The 21,730-nt window shown below is 38.5% G+C and overlaps 1 protein-coding gene across 1 annotated transcript; it reads right to left on the reverse strand.

Moving 5' to 3' along the window:
* Window positions 1-10,799: 10,799 nt before the first annotated feature.
* Window positions 10,800-17,828, reverse strand: LOC145781661 (uncharacterized). The gene is made up of 6 exons (XM_082593336.1): window positions 17,601-17,828; window positions 15,407-15,521; window positions 13,659-13,837; window positions 12,172-12,276; window positions 11,439-11,598; window positions 10,800-11,107 (listed from the first exon to the last, which is right to left on the reverse strand). The coding sequence occupies exons 1-6, from the start codon at window positions 17,826-17,828 to the stop codon at window positions 10,800-10,802; spliced, it is 1,095 nt and encodes a 364-aa protein (XP_082449462.1).
* Between the last annotated feature and the right edge of the window lie 3,902 nt (window positions 17,829-21,730).

Here is a 21,730-nt window from a genome sequence, read left to right on the forward strand (position 1 = left end):
GCCATACAGTATCATAGGCATTAGGCAGCCGTGAGATTGACAACACGGCGCCAGCCTTCTTCTTAGCCGAGAAGCTGTCCTCAATGTCTTGGGTCATAAGTGTGACCTGATCTACGGTTGATCGTCCGTGTCGGAAACCAGCTTGTTCACGGGGGAGCTGCGGATCTTTTATTGGTTCGACACGGGCGTAGATGAGTCTCTCGAGGATCTTGAAGGGGATGCAGAGCAGTGACATTGGGCGGTAGCTCTTCGAGTCCCCTGGGGGCTTCTTTGGCTTAGGAACCGCAACCACAAGGGCTCTTCTCCAGATCCTGGGAATTCTCAGGCGGCGCAAACAGCAGGAAAGGAAGTCTTTTAACCAGGACTTTGAGGAGGCAGCAGCATGGAGTATCAACTCCGGGCATAGGTGGTCAGGGTCCGGGGCTTTACCTGGCTTTATGTGCTGGAGGGCGGCGGAAAATTCGTCCGTGGTGAACTCACCCGAGATGTTGTCTCCGTCTGGGGTTGTTACCTTCCAGAGGTCCGTCATTTCTTGTAAGACGAATCTGTCTGATTCACGGTCTCTCGGTTTGTATTTCCCGTTCTCCACAAGTTGTGAGGCGATGGAATTTGCTGAAACGGGACGTTGTTGACGAGAGGCATGTGATCTGCCAGTTAGGTTGTTCAATGTACTCCATGCTATGCGACTGGAGTGCGTGAAGTTGATTGATTCAACGGCTTCTGTTCAGCGCTCCTTCCTCTTTGAGTCCAGCTTTGCCAACAGAGCTGTGGCTGAACTGTTGGTGTCATTGCCCTGAGGGGCGTGGAGGAAGTCGGAGAAGAGGCTTTCGCACTCCTTGTCCCAGCACGGCATGTAGTTCTTTCGTCGGCCGCGGGGGATAGAGTGTTTTGCCGCTGATGTTATTGCATCACAAAAGTCCTAGTAAGCTTCTTCCACGTTCTTGGTGTGTGGTGATGGAAGATACTGCCTGGCTTCGTTGGTGAGGAGGCTATAGTACTCCCAGTTAGCCATTCTGAAGTTCCATCGCTTAACAGGCTTGCTCGGGACAGGCATTGTGAGCGTTGGAGCCGTGATAAGCGAGGGTCGGTGTTGGGACTTGGGGAACTTCTCTAGCACACGTTTGTCCGGTTGGCCATTATCGGGGTCATCACTCACGAAGCCAGGTCGGGGTTTGTACCAGTGTTCCAGCGCCCGGAGAAGAAGCTCGCTGCACCCTTGGGATCGTGCAGTAGGGTGAGGTTATTATTGGCTGACCATGAGGCCAGGCTTTCTCCGTCTGTGTTGGTGGTGTTGTAGCCCCAGTGAACGTGGTGGCAATTAAAATCGCCAGCATAGAGGCTGGGTTGGAGGAACTTTGTTTTAATTCTCAATTGATTGGTTTTAATGAATTGCCATAGGCTACTTCATTATTACATTGTTATAGGCCTACCCTAAATAGTCGAAGATGAGCTGCCATACTGTATTTTCTGGTTATAGGCTACGATAGAAGCTGACTTTTTTCACCCTGTGGTATTTCACCCCCATCCAAAGTAGGACTTGAGTATGGTATCAGCACCATACGCATGATAATCGAAATAGCCTACTGCAGCGGTCCCCAACCTTTTTGCTCTCACGAACCGTTTTTAAATAAAAATTGCCTTGCGGACCGGCGATAGGAAAAACAAAGTTTGACATCTACGTAGGCCTATAGCCCAGGTCCAATTTTTTATTGCGGTTTAAACACACTTTGAGCAAGATTTGTAAAATATAATAGACAATGTAACAGTTGAGGTCGGAAAATGAAGCTAGTTTTAGCAGGGAGTCTGTGAGGATTGCTCCCCAGAAAATTTTGACTAAATTTACGTTGCTTTGATCGCATTTTGATGCACTTTTAGGCCCAATAATGATTTATTTATGAAGTCGCACACCTCGTAATTGATCAACATCATCAAATTAAAAATAGATTTTTAGAAGTTTGAGTGACAAATTTTGATTTAAAATTAAAGTTACTTTTTAAATATATTTTCTTTCTCGACTACAGAAGGATTTCAATAATTTATTTGTTAAAAGTTTGTATAGTAGTATATTGTATGAGCTTAAAGTAAAATTTCGAAAATCCATTTCAGGTGCCCCCACCTTACATATAAAGCTTATACAATGCACATTTCACCTTATACTTCAATTTTATTGTTGGGTAGTTGATTGATTGATCTTTATCCTCGGACTGGGAAAGCTTCTTTGAGAGCTTAATCCTGACAGTTTCGCGTACTTGTAGAGGCTTTGAACCAGCCGGTCACTGAAATTGACGGAGTGGTATTTGCTCTTGTGTTCTTCTTGGTGAATTCTTCCATCTACTTGGTGCCACTAAATGGAGAGCTAAACTGAAATGCGTTGCTCAGTCAAATACACACCCCGAAAGCCGAACCAGCGCCGCTTGATCTTGTTTAACTGTAATTAGTTTATTCTATGGCTAAGGACATACTGGGTCGCGCCCCGGTTATTGGGAACCCCTGGCCTACTGTACAGCATAGCCTACCCGCGATCTTCATATTTCAAGCTGCATCGAAGAAATAAAAACAAACTGAATCTCACAATGAAGATAGAGTGGAAAGTCTAACTTTTATAAGCTAACGTCTTTCTTATTCCAATTTTGCAGTTCGCAATTTGAAAAAATCGCATCTCGAGTTGGCCCATGTTTAGTCAAAACACCAAGTAAAATGCAGAGCTTTTTATGATTATATGACGATTCAAGATAATGGAAATAAAAAACACGATAATCGTGGATGCGCAGTGTGAAAAATGGCTTTGGAGTCGGAACCTGGCGTATTCAGACAATGCCTGGACAATGCTTGGAAATGCTTGGAAATTCCCAACAATGCCTGAAAGTAGCTACTCTACAATGCCTGACAACCCCTGAAAATGCTCGACAATGCCTAAAAATGTTCTATAATGCCTAACAAACCCGTCAACCACTGATAATGATGGACAATGCCTGGAAATCCTAGACAATGCCTGAAAATTTACAACAATGCCTGAAAGTAGCTACTCTACAATGCCTGACAATCCCTGAAAATGCTCGACAATGCCTGAAAATGTTCGACAATGCCTGAAAATGTTCTATAATGCCTAACAAACCCGTCAACCACTGATAATGATCGACAATGCCTGGAAATCCTATAGACAATGCTTGGAAATTCACAACAATGCCTGAAAGTAGCTATTCTACAATGCCTGACAACCCCTGCAAATGCTCGACAACCCCTGAAAATGTTCGACAATGCCTGAAAATGTTCTATAATGCCTAACAAACCCGTCAACCACTGATAATGATCGACAATGCCTAGAAATCCTAGACAATGCCAGGAAATCCTAGACAATGCCTGGAAATTCCAAACAATGCCTGAAAGTAGCTACTCTACAATGCCTGACAACCCCTGCAAATGCTCGACAACCCCTGAAAATGTTCGACAATGCCTGAAAATGTTCTATAATGCCTAACAAACCCGTCAACCACTGATCATGATCGACAATGCCTGGAAATCCTAAACAATGCCTGGAAATTCCAAACAATGCCTGAAAGTAGCTACTCTACAATGCCTGACAACCCCTGAAAATGCTCGACAACCCCTAGAAATGCTCCACAACCCCCCGAGAAGCCGACAATGCCCGACAATGCCTGACAATGCCTGACAATGCCTGACAATGCCTGACAATGCCCGACAATGCCCGACAATGCCTGACAATGCCTGACAATGCCTGACAATGGGTATTTAGAGGTACCCAATTATATGGTCTAAGCTTGGATGCATTAAAGAATAAAGATGCGCAACCAACTTAATATATCTTTTCTATGGCCTACCCTTATAGAAAGATCAAGTCGCTGCTGGTTATCTCTGTAAAAGCCCCGATAAAAAAATGGATTCACTTTGCATTTGACTAGCCAATATTTGATTTGCTTTAGAATAAGGTTCACATTGCCAAATTAATGTACAATCCAAATTTGGTGCAGGTTAAGCATCGGCCGCCTTGGTCAGTGACGTCATGAAAATGTGTGACGTCATGCAAAAAAACGCAACTACTTTTAGGAAGGGTGCAAAAACGCGGAATAGAAGAAAAAGCGGAATGGCTATTGATTTTTAAATATTTGTAGGGAATAGTGCCTCCAGATTTCTCATTTCTGCTTATAGTGCCTCCAGCTTTCTCATTTCTGCTTAGATCGTTGGAAAGCATGATGCTTCATCTACCCGAATGAATTAATTGCCAAGGCGATTCGATCATTGTTCATCATAAGCCGCCACCCGTTTGCTGTGATCGGTGAATAGTGCCTCCACCAAATATGCTGTAGCTTTCTCATTTCTGCTCGGATTTTAACAATTTTCCTATCGTTGGAAAGCATGATGCCTCATCTACCCGAATGGATTAGTTGCGTTTTTTTGCATGACGTCACACATTTTCATGACGTTACTGACCAAGGCGGCCAATGCTTAACCAGCACCATTTTGGTGCACAAGAACAGTAATGTAGACACAACAACAGACAAGCAAAAACATATACACATACAAGATATTGCACCAGGTGGCTTTGAAAAATAAACGAAAGGTTAGCCTATCAAGCAGAGGCCTTCTTTGGCATTTTTTAGATGGACAAATATGTACAAAGTTTGCCCAGTTTGTCACCTCAAGGCAATTAAAAAAAGTCACAAATTAGGTGAACCGATGAACTAGGCTACGCCAACAGGTTAAAACCACGACATGTACAGATGGAGGATCTACTTGCTCTTAACGCAGTGTGTAATGTCTATCGTTGAACACAATGCTCCCACACAAAATCAACATTAATTCCATCATGGCCCTTTGTTTGGGATCACACACTTTATGATCCAACTAACAAGACTGCGTAAACTAATCCATGTTGCAGCAACCAACAGGAAATAAAACTAGCCTAATTCCACGAGAAAACCATGGAACTCCACTAGGCACTAGTGCTACTCCAAGTCTCCATTAAACTCAGTTTTCATCGTGGCTCAGGCACTAGGCAGGCTGCATGCTAGCGTTGCCAAGTTATTTTATAACAACAGGCAAGCAAGCTGCAAGTTGGGTTGCCAGATTTTAAAGCCCTAAATATGCCAAATTTTTCTGAAAAATGTTCCAAATTAGAAACGTAAGAATTCAAGGTTAAAACTAGATAAAAAAAAACAATTAAAAATTCAAACGAAATATTTACAAGTATCAAGAATTCAACAGCTAGCAAGAATTCAAGTGGAAAATTAGATAAAAAAAATTGAAAATTCAAACGAAATATATTTTTTTTATCTAATGATTTTTTTGGTACCGGTAACCACTTTAGCAAGAAACAGTTCAGCCATTGCCACTGAAACCTCGAACCAAACAACCAATCATAAGCTACATTTTCCGTGACGTAAAAAAGAGCGCAAAGAAAATGATGCAAAGCAAATTAAGTGTTTGATTCTCTGTCAGCTGGTTCGCTTATTGAGGGTTAGGGTTAGAAAGTAATCATTTTCATGACATGGGTTCGATCACCACCCCTGCCATTAGGCTACTCTTTTTTCTTCTGTAACTACTAAATAAACCTCAAAACAAAGATTAACTCCCTGGCTGAGTGCTGGAAAGGTCACAATTGGACGGTAGCCTCTTGGCAATGGCTGAATTTTTTCCGATTTTTTTGTCGTGAGCGCCACCTTGTGACAAAATATCCAACACATCAGCATTCAGCTAGAGGCCAGAGCTGCCAAGTGCCATTTGCCGACAAGGCAGCAATGCCAGGCTTTGGTTGTGAGTTGTGAATTTGTGATGGTTCTCAGTGCTTCCGCTTGACCAAAAATGAGGAAAATAATTTGAAAAAAAGTTTTGCTCGCTATGTAGCTAAAAAATACAGAAATTCTGCACCTAGATTCAAATGAAAGCTTCATATTACACTTCAATCAATCAATCAATCATTTTATTTTTCGTCTTTAACGCGTCCGGGACGAAAAAGATACTAACTACAAAAATCGATATAAACCTACCAGCACGTTAACGAACGGGAAAAGGTGGCAAAACCTTGAAAGGTTTAAAACGTGCCTGAATGAAAAATTATGTAGTAGGCTATATATCAGTAGTTAGCACGGCCAAAAAATTGCACGGCCACGGCCAAAAACACTTTCTTCAATTTCCAATTGAAAATAATTTCATACCTTGCTATCAAGTGAGCTTTTAGATTAGTTTGTTGCTTGGGACTGTGGCTGGTACAGTGTATTATGCAAAGTGAAAACTAACCAAAAAGCATAGGTATAACCGCTATGCAAATTTGGTACGGTATTTCAGGTGCGATGGTCAATTTTTTTTAGGGGGTGATAGGCTGATAGCCTATACAAAGTACCGTACTGTACTGATAATGATAAAAGGTGTTGATATCAATATATCCAAATTTATTTTAAAAAACACTGTTGTACTTGTAGTTCAATTAGTTCCAATTGATATTTTTTCTGGTACCTCTTCCGCATTTCTAGAAAGAAAGTTTTTAACAATAGCATTACCAGTTTCTAAACCTTTGAAATCAGCAAAGTCATAAAATGAACTGCTTCGAATTTTAATATGTTTACCAAGAAAACTAATTTCGATCTGTTAAATTTGTGTGTACTGGTACGGTATTTACTTAACAGCATGAACGACTGGGATAACTCTCATGGCAAAGAGCTGAAGTCGAGCTCCATATGTTTTAAAAGGATATTAATTTTCAAACTATTTCACACTTAAACCTGCAAATTACCTTACCAGTTTGTTCTTTAATAGAAGGCTAGGTTTGATATGCTATACAAGTGCTCAGTAGTTTCACACACAGAACCTGATTGATCCTCCATAGAATATGTTTTTTATGGATGCAACCTAATTCGTACCATGAACAATTCGTACAGTCAATTCGTAACATAAACTCGTACCCTGCAAAAATTGAAAAATTAAGTTAAAAAAAGCCAAAATAGCACACGGATCGGAGTTTCCGCTTAACCCTAACTTTAAAATGTTTGCGGAAACTCCGATTAGCGACTTCTGCTCTCGATCTTTTCATGGTACGAATTGATCGATTAGCGACTTTGGCTTTGTTGCGATCACCGACTTCGGCTTTGTGCTATTTTTTCTCTCGATCTTTTCATGGTACCGTACAAATTGATGGTACGAATTGTTCATGGTACGAATTAGGTTGCACCCGTTTTTTATGATCAAATGCTTTGGAATATGCTCTTAAAAACTATTAACTGTTATAGCGTCGGCGCTTGTAGGTTTTAAGCTACCTTCGCCTGATGGTTGACAGCGTCTCTCCTATATTTCTCTTTCATAAATAAGCTGGCGGCTTAAAACCTACCCTACAAGGCTAGTAGCGTCTATGAATTAAAAGAAAAGTTTCAATATTTGTTCACCTCAAACTGGTCAACTAGGCCTATATACACTGGCGCCGGGTTACGGGGTGGCCACGCCACCCCGTAACCGTTGTGGCGGGGTGGCAGCCACCCCGTTTTGGTTACATTACTTACTGCAAATAAATGTAATTTGAACGGACGTTTAAATCTTTTTTTGATCATTGGTTTTCGCTTCAAGTCAACGTAAAGCAAGAGGTGAACCAATGCAGTATTGCGAAGAAAATGATTGTTTTTGTCACAAGCATGATACTCGCGTAACAAGCAAGCTACGTGAAGATTACGCAACACGAGGCTACGAGTTTTTTCCTTGTTGCGATCGTTTTATTTGTTACTTGTCATAAGTCATTGTTACATTTGTTAGGTTTACAATGGGATTTATTAATCAATAAAATACGATCTTTCCATTGCCTCCCTCAAAAATCTTTTTTTTTAATTTTTAACCTACTTGCGATCTACCATGACGCAACAGCGATTGAACCACGTCCTAATTTTAAATGTTTATCAAGCTGAAGCTTCACGGTTACAACTTGACCAGTTGATTAACAGTTGGATTGACAGAGCTGCTGTTCGCAAAAATACTTTTGCCAAATGTGAAGTGTCAGAGCAGCAACGTAACAATCAAATTCACGACATACCTCCTGTGCTTTGTTTTAAAGTTGCTTTGTAAATTATCGAGCTACAAATCAGGTGTGAAAAGACAATTGCATCTACGAAACACGCTTAGTAAAAATCAAACGAAAACATGCAGTTTGAAAGTGTTTAGGTTGCCATATTGTGCTATTCGCCACCCCGTGCAAAAATAAAAGTCGGCGCTTATGCCTATATATATAATAGTATAGTTCTTCATGCTTTTAACTTTCAATTAGCTGTTAATTTCATGAGTGATTAATTGGAGAGGTGTATTTTATTAGTAAAATTTTTTAGAAAATGATTATTGTGTGGGTTTGGGTATTATTTGTACCATATTAAGTTTATTTTTCGTCATCAGTTAGCGATCATGTGTATTAATCTGACAATTTTTGAGCCTTAAAAAGCAAAGCAAAAGGCTGTTAAATTGTATCTTGGCCATGCACTTTCCAGATTTTCTAAACTTATAGTATATGTCAATTATTGATTTTGAAATGAAGAGTTTATAGGTAACCTATCTTATTGTTCTCTTTAGGTGATAGTTTTAATGTTGGTTACATTAAATTAATGTAACAATGAAAAAGAAAACCTTTAAACCAGGTTTTCTTGCCGGGGTGTTTCAAATTCTGTTGATTGGAATAGTACAAAGTGAAGCAAATGGGAGTCTTTCTGCCCAAGACTGTTCCAGTTTAGGATTCGGTTCCCAGTTGATGTGTAGTTCTTGTGCTCTTCTCTCCGAACATAAACTGTCTGCACTTGAACAGGATTGTTTACAGTGCTGCCAAAGTGAAGCTGACGATGAAGAAAGTGAAAAATTTCCCTTTGCAACCCTAGAAGTGTGTGGATGAAAAATTGGACGATACCCCCAAGTCCAAGCATTCGTCAAAGGAGACAAGTCTAAAACTTTTAAAAACTTGAAAATAAAATATCTTCGTGGTCAAGAACCTATCATTAAGCTAATGGATAAAAATAATGCAGTCAAAGAAACACTGAGCATCAATAAATGGGACACAGACAGTGTAGAAGAATTCCTGAAGACAAAACTGATGAACTAATGCAGTTATTTTTGTTGCCAACTTTTAGACAAGATTTCTGCAAAATAGACACTGGACTGCACACATTTGAAGTAAAATATTCTTTATAATAATAAAAATAGCAGGATGTTTACTGATTTTATCATGGTAAAATCAATTTTTTTGCACTTTGTAAATTATGTATACTTTAAAATTGGTCTTGCGTGTTTTCTGTAGGCTATGTCTGGTTTGGTGATTCCAATTTTTTCACTGATTTAGTTAATGCATCTGTGTTGCTAATAACTATTTTTTTATGTTTCAATTATTAAATGCGTATATGATCATAAATTACAGCTGTGGTGAACAGTGAACACTATAGCTACATTAGAACTGAACATGCCATTTTGTGATTGCTCGTTGTTGTATACTTATGTAAAAAGAAAATGTCTGCTTGCAGTTATGTTTGTATATTTTTAGTTTGTTTGATATTATAATTATGTAAAATTTTGAAGACAGTATTTGTTTGGGCTTTTGACTACAATCTAATTTCTTTACATGCCTTTTGGGGGAAAGGCCAAAGAAAATTCACTTTTTGAAATAAGATATTTCTTGATGTCAAGCTTATGAAGAATCTTTAATAAACTTTTATAGTCTAAAGATTCTGATGTTTTTGGCATTGGACAATGAAGTGGTTGTAGTCAAATTTCCAACAGACGCAAGTTTGCAACTACTTTTTTTCTAAAGTATTGTAACCAAGTTATTTTTCACACGACTGATGCTGATTGTAAGTACAGTAAATGTGTACATGCAAGTTTCTGACGCGACAGTAAAGAAGTTGGTCTTGTTTAATATGCAAAGTTTAAAAGTTGAGTATTTAGTAGCCCATAGCCTAAAGTTTGAAAGTTATATTTGTCATGCCAATATGGAATGATTGCAAAGTTTACCATGCACCTTGAAACGATTATTAAATTGAATTCTACTTTTTCCTGACGCTTTCTATTTTCCATTCATAATTTTAAATCACAAGCACCGAGACTCCGAGAGTTATTTCTATAACTATAAATCTGTAGAGCATGTTATCCTTCAGCTATGTGTCTTTCATGCTTGACCTTGGCTGCGTTATATCGCTGAAATTTTTGGTGCAATTCAAAAGAAATAAAGCTGATACTTTTCGAGAAGGATTCGGCATTGTGCATGTAAAAGCATGTGTGATCAATGAAATGACCTCTCTATCAAAATTGTTTAAATCTCTGGAAGTCATGTTCAAGTCAGACCATTTGTATTACAAGTTTGTGGTATGCATTGTTAGACATTCGCGAACGTTTCACACGAAGACAGATTTTTGCCGAATCAAATGTATTTGCGTTTTTTCATTATTAAATGTGAGAATCTTTATCTTCGGATGAAAAAAAGTTTCCTTGCGAGCTGAATCCTGGTAGTTTCGCATGCTAGCAGACATAGCGGCTTTGAACCGTTGACGCAGGACCGGTCGCCGCGATTGAGGGAGTGAAGTTTCCAGTGTAGTTGGCACTTGGCTGTGGTAGCCTACAGTGTGAATTACTCCATTACCTAAGTGAGCTGCTGAATGGAAAACCATACGAATTTCTGATACATCTTTGTCTAAAAAGCGCAATAACAGGACAAAACTTGAGAAGTTCTTGTCTTTATTTAACTAAAACTAAAAGTTTCAAAAATATTGAGCTTTGGCAAAAGACACGCATCCTTGTTACTGGGTTATCGGCTATTGGGCTATGAAAATACTTTTTTAAGGGTGATTGCCGATAGATTTGTTTTTAAAGCAATTTCGGTAACTCATTTCCATCGTCTTGTCATTCGTCGATTCGTTGCACTGATTTGACGAAGTGAGACTTTTCCATTCATACATATAATAATCACTGTCATAACTGCAATCCTGTTTGAATGATATATCTCCCGCTGTAGTTTTAGTGCCTGCTTTGCAAAAATAAAGTCTATAGAATCTCCACATATCACGCGAAACTGTTTCAATAAAATATCCAACCGGAGATAAATTAAAGCTTTGTATTGGTTCTTCTGCCTTCGAGCAATCGGATTCTGTAATTACAAAAAAATGTCATCACTGAGTCTATCAGTAGTCACACTGAGAATGCTTGCAAGGTAGTCGAAAAAACGTCAGTTTAACAGCTGGCAAACTCTACTTTAAAAAAAAATTGTTTGAGCCATTGGGGCCGAGGATCTTTTATCATTTTCCCACCTCAGGTTTAAATCAATCAATGTTCCCGGACTACATTGAAAGGCTAGCCTACTTAATCATTTTAAACATCCTTTTTACAATAATTCACCGTATGCAGAGGATGAATCATTATAAAAAGATTAGATTTTACTAGCTAGGATTAACACCCAACAAATGAACCTAACAGCTCACTGAAGTTGGAGCAACGAAGAGGAAGATCGATTCTCCAAAAATAATTTCCACGAGATCCAGTATTCGAATGACGAAATAAGTTCCCAACGTCGCTAGTTCCACTCCCTTTTACTTCATCCAAGCAAGTCAAAGCGCTTTCCGCAAATACAAACTGACCGACCTGCAAGTAAATTAGTACTGGTCAGGGCCGTGTTAACCTCCCCCCCCGGCCGGGGAGCCTCACGGCTGTTTAGGCCAGGGGCTCAATCACTTTAGTCTGTTTAATGTTTTTTTTACTGTTTCAAAAAGAAAACAATCTGCTTCAGAAGGTCGATAACAGTAACCAATAACTTAATAGACAGATAAAACCAAGCAACCACACGGCACTTAACATAATACATCAAACTGAACATAAACTACGAACGTTTTCGGCCATACACATGTTAGCCCTTTTCAAGTAACGAAAAATAACTGATTTTACATCTACATTGAAAACAAATAACTGATCTACACAATGAATTGAAAAACGAAATGCATGCCGTTTTTCAATTCTAATTTACAAAATATAAAAAAAATTTACAAAATAAATAGCCTAACTGATCTACACATTGAATTAACAAACCACTGCTGCTGAAGATAATTCTGTAGCCTATGCTTCGCATCAGTCGTTTTTTTTAAACATTATTAAAAAAAAATTACATGAACTTTCAAAGTGAAGTACGGTATCGTAAAAACATCCAGAAAGTCCACCAACCTTGGCGTATTCTCCATCATGTTGAATGTATTGAAGGTATTTGTAAAAGTATCTGATAAATGTTTTATCGCCATCAGACACAAAAATAAATTGAAAGTGGTTCCTCTGCGAAAAAATTAAGCAAAGGTTAGTGTTGCAAAAACTAAACAAAAAATAACCCTACACTTACACTTAAAAGTGAAGATAATAAAGCTTTGTATTGTGGATTGGTTAAATTGCGTTGTTTTTCCAGTAGGTGTTCAAATCACAATTTAAATGTAGCCTAAAGTATCCTACACCAGTTTAGGGCAAAAAGCCCTTTAAATCTGAAATCAGATCAGACTGCATTGTAAGCAACTAGCTAAATTTGCCTGGAAACAACACTTTTTGGGCCAACAAAACACAAAAACTACGTGATTGTATGGATAGTCTCATAACTATTCATCACGTGAAAAATTAATTTAAGTTTTTCTTGTGTAAAATAACAGTGAAAACGTTACTAGGCTATATTTGGAAAAGATATGATCACTGGTCAGCCTACCACATCGAATCAACAGCAGCCTAGAAACATTTAAGTTGTATTTTGATAGTGCTTCATCTATTGCCAAAGCCGTTGAGAGAATAATTTGGGCCGGTACCAAATAAATTTTCGGGTCCCAAGTCAAGAAACATCAAAGAAAAACTCACTGAATACCTAAAGAATCACGCTTTGGTTTTCTTAAGTTTCTGTGGCCTTTTTGAAAGGTTATTGGGCCCTAAAACCATCCGGGGCCAGGTCCAAAAGTATTCCCTCGACCTCCCTGTCAACGCTACTGTCTATGGCACAGCTTCCCAACCTGGGGTTTGTGGACCGCTTGGGGCTCCGTGTTTTGCTCGGGGCTCCGTGGACCGCTCCGGGTTACGTGTAAGTGTTTTGGTGTTGGCTGCATGTAGGCTACTTTAAATCTCGATTATTTGGGCAACGAAAGAAGACAACAATAAAAAAAATCAAAAGTGAATCACAACAGACTATCATTATAACTGACAGACTATCATCAGCGTTTTCAATCGTTTTTTTTTGTTTTATTTTTTCGTATTTTGATTATTATCATAATTATGCTAAACGTTTTTCTTGGATGATTAAGTCTAGCACGTTTTGTTTACGATAATTTATTTCTCTAAAATTTCCAGCAGCTGTCATGTATATCCAGTAGCGGGTCCAGGGGGCTTTTGGTCACGTGATTTCCCAAAACTTTCAGGTGGTATAGTCGTTTGCGCAACCGCAACTGGTTTTGTTTGCATTAACGCGTCCGTAGATGACGTGTTTATCAACGCAACAAATCAAATTTCTGCAACTGAAATGAAAAACTGAAGCAATCGTGTTTGAAGAAATTTGTTGCATTGCTCTTATGGTAACTTAAACTGATGAACTGAAATGCAAATACAGCAAGCTTCCACTTAATTTTTGCTGAAGTTATTGTGATCAGGGGTTCATATTTAACAAGAAACTGGCCAGAAGTTATTCATACCTGGTAATTAGGTTCATTCATGGTGCCACCGGTAGCAATGAAAAAGTCAAAGGTCACTATAACTGCAAGCGTGGGTGAAAATAACACATCTGCGATGTAGTTGCGAAATAATCGCTGAAGATCTTCAAGCTCTTTTTGATTTTGAGAGACGCGATAAAAAATTGTTCGATTTGAAAATGCTGGAAAATGAATAAGTCGAGAAGTTAATAAGTTAATACCCTTTGCTGTTTGGTTGGTTTTGAATCTTTATCCTCGGACTGACAAAGCCTTGATACAGTGGCGTAGCCAGAAAAATTTTTTGGGGGGGGCCAAATATTTGATGAATTGAAGAGAACGACAAAATGTTTTATTTAAGACATCGCCACCTGATGTGCAGTGGCGCATCCTGGTAGGTTAAGCAAGGGAAGCAATAAAGCTGGTGGGGGTTAGAGCGTGCCGAAGGCACGCGTATTCTAGGGGGGTCCGGGGGCATGCTCCCCCGGAAAATTTTTGCAAAATTACACTTAAATAATGGATTATAACGCTTTCTGGAAACACTTTCAGGGTAATATGTGTATGAAACTTATTAGCAGATAAACAGCTATTAACTTATTAAAGGTAGCTCTTATCTACACACAAACGGGCAAAAACTGCGGCTAAAATTAGAGAACACAAAAAGCTCAGCTACACAAAAACCCTACAGAGTAAGCGATTCTGAAATTGCTTCCACAGATTAGTTAAAAGAAGCGTAAATCGCGTAAACTTTGCGCGATTTACGATTTGCAAAATTTATTGGTGTCTTTCTGTGTGTCTAAAACAAGTCCTGGGGGGTGTTAATAGCCAGATGTCTTGGAAAACAATATAAATTTATACGTATTATATTATATTTTCAACAAAGGGTTCAACTTCGGAATCCAAACTTTGAAAATTTGGGGGGGCCATGGCCCCGTTCGCCCCCCCCTGGCTACGCCTATGCCTTGATAGGTTATTCCTGGTAGTTTCGCATACTTGTAGAGGCTCTTGACGCAGGGCCGGTTACCGAGATTGACAGAGTGAAGTTTCTGATTATTAAAGTGTTGTTGCGGGGGGAATTATTGCATTCGCTGTTTAAATTCGTTGCTAGCGTGGCTAGATTTTGCTAGCGTTGAAATCCAATAACAATCTACAAAATTTGTTTGCACATTTACAACCTATTTTTATGCGTTGGCTGTGGGGGAAGGGCATGCCTAGGTCTATGAATTTTCTTCTTGTAATAATACGTTAGTTTAAACAATTCACCCAACAATAAAAAAAAAACTATATTGCAATCCCAGTGGGCTGTAATAAAGATGTTTGTACAGAAAATTTTTCAATGCAATTTTACTTATAATAGATTAACATATCTTTGTATTTATTGCTTTGCGAAAGGCAGTAAATTTCTTAGTGAATGCTTTCCTTCGCTTAATAATTTTTTGTTTGTACACTCCTATACGGCACACTTTTCATAAATGGTAGTTTGTCTTGGTTTTCTTAATAAGCGGAGCTTTTGTTATAGATATAGAGCTTCTCACTTTACGAATATTTTACAATTGTAGATAGGCTTAATAAAATTAAAAAAGTTCAGTAACACGAGTTACAGTCAATTTGCAACATTTCTAAATTTAAAGGATATATTTTATGTTCTTGTATTGTAGGGCCTGGCCTAATCGAAAATAAGCTGGTAATTGTAGGCTACAGTAGCTTAACACAGTAAGACAAACAAAAAAAGATCAACTAAAATCATATATTACCATTGCCAGTGCTTGAAACGAGAAATGGAGAAAAAATGATGACATTATTTCTAATATCTTCTAGGCTTTGTGTTATGACAGGTTCGCCGATGGACACAGCTCCGACAACATTAATCTGAAAGTTAGAATGAAATAAAAATATCTGTCATCTTTATTTCTATGCCTTATATTCATTTGTAGCCGACTGAAGACGATCTACATACAAGCACCAACTAATAGTTTAATTTTTATTTCACCAAGCTCAACAAACATAAAAGCTGATATTTTGAGTACAACCCAGACAGCCACTTTGTCTGGTCCAGATCTGGTAAAGGTCTGATCAAAAACCGTACCCGATCGGATAAAGATCTGGACCAGATAAAGTGGCTGTCTGCGAACAGGGTTCAAAAAATAATGCAAATCAAGAAAGTCATTGAGTATACCAATGGTTTTTCAAATGAATATTGGCAGCTCTACCTTGGGTTTCAGTAATAGCTAACACTTTATTTGCCTTAACACGTTTATATGCCAATAGTGAAATCTATTAAAACTCACTGTTACTAAACTACGGTAGAATCAGTGCCGGATTAAGGGGGGGGCGGACTGGGCTGAAGCCTAGGGCCCCCACTTTTGGGGGCCCCCACCTCCAAGAAAAAAATCTACTAATTTTTTTAGTTGCACAGCTGGAGATTAGGGTACTGCTTTAATTCGTATCTCAAACAAGCAAGAGTGGCTCACCCAAATGTGCTGCGGTGCTGCAGCACCCCTGCCCAACCCCAGTTATTCAATTTTTCTTCTTTTTTTTTTAACAAAAAACATATTTATTTGATACTTTCATATCCGAAAATGGTACGGATTACGGGTCAAAGTTATGATAATGCTGCCAATATGAGTGGCAAGTATAACGGTCTTCAAGCTCTTCTGCGCGAGAAATGTAGTGTAGCTCATTATGTCCCTTGCACAGCACATTCACTTACTTTAATCGCCAGCTTAAATGTCCTGTAGAAACATGCCGTTCTGCCGCTGAGCTTTTTGAATTGTTGCAAAGCCTTTATTCATGGCTCGTCTCGTCTACTCATCATTGGCAAGTCCATCGAAAATTCCTAGATGGTTTGCCTGTTTTGAAGACATTATCTGATACAAGATGGTCAGTTAGATATGATGCAGTTCTTCTTCTATCGAGTCTTCTAAAGTTCGTTGATACACCACAGATTGACACATTCTTCCGCAACGGAGTTATACACTGACAGGTCCCACCTACTGCACCGTGTTGAAAGCCGAGGGCAAACAAGAAGGTGATCCGCTGCATAGGCGTAGCCAGGGAGGGCGAAAGGGGCCATGCCCCCCCAAATTTTCCAAGTTTGGATTCCAAAATTGAGCCCTTTGTTGAAAATTTAATAAAGTTTGTAGAAATTTATATCGTTTTCCAAGACATCTGGCTATTAACACCCCCAAGGACTTGTTTTAGACACACAGAAAGACACCAATAAATTTTGCAAATCGTAAATCGCGCAAAATTTACGCGATTTACGTTTCTTTGAACTAATTTATGGAAGCAATTTCACAATGGCTTACTCTGTTGGGTTTTTGTGTAGTTATTGATTTTTGTGTAGCTGAGTTTTTAGTGTTCTCTAATTTTAGCCGCAGCTTTTGCCCGTTCGTGTGTAAGAGTTATCTTTAATAAGTTAATAGCTGTTTATCTGCTAACAAATTTCATACAAATATTACTCTAAAAGTGTTTTCAGAAAGCACTATAATCCATTATTTGAGTGTAATTTTTCAAAAATTTTCCGGGGGAGCATGCCCCCGGACCCCCCTACAATACGCGTGCCTTCGGCACGCTCTAACCCCCCCTACCACTTTTATTGCTTCAACCCACCAGGATACGCCACTGCACATCAAGTGGCGATGGCTTTAAATCAAACACTTTGTTGTTCTCTTCAATTCATCAAATATTTGGCTCCCCCATAAATTTTTTCTGGCTACGCCACTGGTCCGCTGTTTGGGGCTCGGTGCCACAGATACATGCAACTGGGCCCGTGTCGTAGTCCCACTCCACCATTCATTTTTAGCGAAAAATGTCACTTGATAAGGGCCCCCACTTTCAGCTCAGCCCAGGGCCCCATACTCCCTTAATCCGGCCCTGGGTAGAATAGTAACGTTAGAGTTTTGGCACATACTATAAATATTTACACTACATTTTATGCATACTTACGTAAACCTTTTCAAACTCTGCACGACCATAGACAGAGAATGGTGTTGTCAACTCAACCGTTGTATAACCTCTGTCAAAATCCACGTCAGTTAAACTGACATCAGCCACCTCAGAGCCAAAACGAAATATTTTCTGAGCAGAACAAAGCGAGGCCAAGACGAGCACTGTGGCCAGCGCTTGATACTTAATGTATTTGCGAAGCTCAGGCGACCGTCCTGTGACGTCCATCATAGGAAAATTTCAGTCGTGAAAGCTCAGGTCAACAGCCTTTATGTCCAAACGTTTGAAGTTAATAAATCACTTCTGATTCAAAATAATATGTTTTTCACAAACTTGCATCTTTCTGTAGGCCTATATGCTACATGTAACACTAACATATGTTTATTAAAACACTCACTGAACCAAACAACATTTTGCTTCTAATCTGTTAAAAAGCACCTTTTTTAATCGTTTGAGCAAGCGTGTTTGATTTGGTCGATCAGAAAAAACTAAACCACTTATTCTAATATAATATTATGGAATGTTAAAGCTTTCAAAAGTCACCAAGGAATCAACGTAAATTAGTTTGATTCTTAACGACCATGTTCAGTTCGGTTGTTTTTATTTTGACCATCACAGCGAAAACAATACATAGCAAAGATCTAGAAAACGATAGAAGCGTCAAAAAGCGAACGTTAAAACGTGCTTGAGACCGAAATAAGAAATAAAGTTAAAAGAAAATCGACCTGGTTGCAACATGTTTTTTTTTTATTGAAACAAGTAGCCTATAAGCTATGCGATATCTATGCAATATAGAGACCAGTCGATACTAAATATAAAGTCTGCGAAGACTGCGAACCAGTCGAGCTTACTTTCATAGACGCAAAATAACGTGACATCCAGGCGATGTGATGCATCGCAATCAACAACTTTATGATAAACTCTTGACCGCGCCTAGAAACTCCACAGTCGAGAAAAAAGTTAATTTTTTCAAATACCAAAGGTTTTTGTAAATTTATTTTAATTCACTTTAATTGCTTTCTCATATGCTACGTGCTATCAAAAAACTAGCTCCCTTTTGAAAACCGCTTTCTTATAAACTTTTTTTATTATAAACTATTTTTTCAATAGAATCAAATATTATAACTAAACTAGCTCACGAATTCCTTTCCTTGCTTTGATAATTAAAAATTATTACTTTTTCTTACGATTTGACGATTTAATCACAACAAAGTACCAGTCATTTATCAGAACCGGTTGGATGGCAAACAATATGCCAGGTCATCATCTGCCATTATTTCTTTTTACTGTTAAGTGTTAATTGTATTGAATTTAAAACCGGATTTAACCAAACAAGTTTTGTGGTAACATGTCTTTGTCATCTTCATGTGTGAGACTATTTCGTTCCTTTAATTACTGTCAATAACTTTCTTAATGAGTGTTAAAAGATGCAATATTTTGACAAAAAGTCTTATTTCTTTCAATTGCACGTAGTTAATATACAGTAGGCCTACATACTTTGCACTTTTTGATGTAACTAAAAATAATAAATTACAATTTAAAAATGAATAATCCTAAAATTACGATTTACAACCCCGTTTGGGATTGCAACTCATAGTTTGAGATAATCTGAATTGGCTACAAAAATATACATTTATAAAGTATATCTAGTCTTCACTAGCCCGCACAAAGATTTTAATAAAAAAACATATTTTTGGCGATTTAAAAGGTAGCCTATATTCAATCGCCATCTCCCCCTTGCAGCAGATTGCGCATCAACATGGGTTATCTGTTTCCATGAGTCACGGTTTTTAACTAGCTCTCCCAGTGTCGATAAATTGAGTTCTATCCATGCCTGCATGTTGTCATGCCATCGCTTTGGTGGTCCGCCTCTTTTTCTCTTTTCCGTTAACTTTACCTTCCATGCAGGTTTTGCTGATTCTGTATTTTGACCTTTTAGTATGGCCGAAAACTTTTAGAATTTTTTATTTTTTTGTTGCTGCAACAGGGTGTAGCTTCGTTATAGTCAATAAGGTCTTCTCTTTTCATGTGGTCAAAGTAGCCTTTTGTTGGTCATGCGTCTCATGATGTGATTTTGAAAAGTTGTGAGTTTTTTATTGTTACGGAGGTCCAAATTATACATTCTAGGCAGGGCCGGATTTAGCTGAAGGGGGGCCCGGGGCACTTTTAGATCGGGGGGCCCCCCTGCAAAAAAAATTTTCGCGTCTACGGCGCGAAAAACTGCCTCTGCGTCTACAGTAGCATCAATCCAGAACTGCACAGCATTTTGCAGAAACTTCAAAGGCTGAAAGGAAGAAAAAAATAACACATAACACAACATTTTTTCCTCGTAGGGGGGCCCTTCAAAAGTCGGGGGGCCCGGGGCACCTGCCCCCTCTGCCCCCCCCTAAATCCGGGCCTGATTCTAGGTTGTACAGCACGACTGGTAAAACGTAAGCGTTGAAAATTTTTGATTTTAGTTTGATTGGGAGTCTATTAGAGGTTAAGATCTTGTTATGTTTTTCAAATGCTGCCCAGCCTATAGACCGATTCGGTATTGTATTGCAGTTTCTCCATCGTTGGTCGAGAATAGTTTGTGGCCAAGATATGCGCATTCTGATACTTGTTCTATTTGCTTTCCGTATTCAGCGAGATTGAGTGAGTTGTCAATTGTATCGGTTGTCGTACATTTGGTTTGGGACACATTTATTTGAAGGCCGAATTTAGCAGCGGTTTGTGACAGATTAATTATCAAGGAATTATTGTATTTTCTGCTTAGAGTTGTTGATTATTGCCACGTCGTCTGCATAGCTTAGGTTGGACACTGGACAGCACGTGACGTGTCTGTATCTTATGTTGATGAAAGTTTTATCTCAAAGTTACCTGAGGTAAGATGGTTTGACACTGTCAAAGGCTTTTTTGCAGTCAACGAAGATTATATGAACTGGGTTGTTGCATTCTATGGGCTTTTCTATGATTTCTTCCAAAGCTAGGATTTGTTCGATTGTTCCTCTTCCTGGTTGGTAAACTGCTTGTGTTGGGGGGAAGGATGTATAAAAGTCATTCTTATTGGTGTAGCGATAATAGTGATAAAAGAGTTTATAGACATGGCTGAGTAGACTGATTGAACGGTAGTTGCTGCAATCGAGACCATTTTTTGTAAATGATAATTAAAAGATACTGCAACATTAATCTCGTGCAATGTTTTCAAAGCCTGAATATGTTATTCATTGACCTTAAAAAATTCAACATTTCTTTTAACAGTTATAAAAACAATCAGTAGCCTAAATGTTAAAAAACTTTTTGAACTTAAGGTCTCAAAAGGTTGGGTTGCTGCTACTTGCCAGCCGTAAAAGACAAGTTTTGTCTGTCTATAGACCTACATTAATATTAAAATGTAGCCTACATTTCTGATAGGGATTTCTGAGCAAATTGTAAAAGAATCACAAAACAAAGAACAAGACTTGATAAGCTCTTTGTTTTAAAACTCTTGTTTCGGTTTCTCGAAAAGTTATAGCCTAACTGGCAATAGATGGACAGTCGGTTTCATGTTCCTCCACAATATGGGATTTTTTATAAGCCGATGAAGTATTTTATTATCACATTACCGCAATGTTCCTCGACCAAGCATGTTGAGAACCTGTGATAAAATGAACTGTTTATTTGGTCATCTATTTTAGTGTAACCTCTCTGTCACTTCCTATTGATTGTGTCGCGCAATTACAAAATCAAACCGGGTTGCATCATAGGAAGTGGCAACCGACGGTAGTGCCTACAAAGCATAAAAACTTATGAAGCTGTTGACTTAAATAGGTTTCCTTATGCTTTGTAACATTACATTTAAAATACAGCTGGAAAACCAAACAGTTGTGAGTTTATAAAATGGTTTGTAGCTTACTTGTACTGGTTATTTGTATCGTCAATATTGCATAACGTGCCCACCTTAACGTTTACAAGTTGCTGATATTAATAATTATGTAAAAGGTAAAAATGAGTCGCATGCTTGAATCAAAGCATCGGGAAATGAGAAGATAAGGTTCTCATTGTTCTAAGCCTTTAGCACTGATGAAAGTAGGGTAGTCAGTTTCTATAAATAAATATGTAGGCTACAAAAGTATAAAGCAGCTCAGTTTATAACTTTACTGTTATAT

Source organism: Aplidium turbinatum, chromosome 13 (genome assembly GCF_918807975.1).
Source record: "Aplidium turbinatum chromosome 13, kaAplTurb1.1, whole genome shotgun sequence".
In the NCBI taxonomy this organism is placed as follows: domain Eukaryota; kingdom Metazoa; phylum Chordata; class Ascidiacea; order Aplousobranchia; family Polyclinidae; genus Aplidium; species Aplidium turbinatum.

Coding starts and splice junctions, on each gene's coding strand:
- LOC145781661 (XM_082593336.1), bottom strand. CDS start 17,828: ATGGACGTCACAGGACGGTCGCCTGAGCTTCGCAAATACATTAAGTAT. Junction 13,838..15,406: donor CGTTTCAAGCACTGGCAATG/GTAATATATGAT, acceptor TTCATTTTCCAG/CATTTTCAAATCGAACAATT. Junction 11,108..11,438: donor TCTTCGTTGCTCCAACTTCA/GTGAGCTGTTAG, acceptor TTGTAATTACAG/AATCCGATTGCTCGAAGGCA.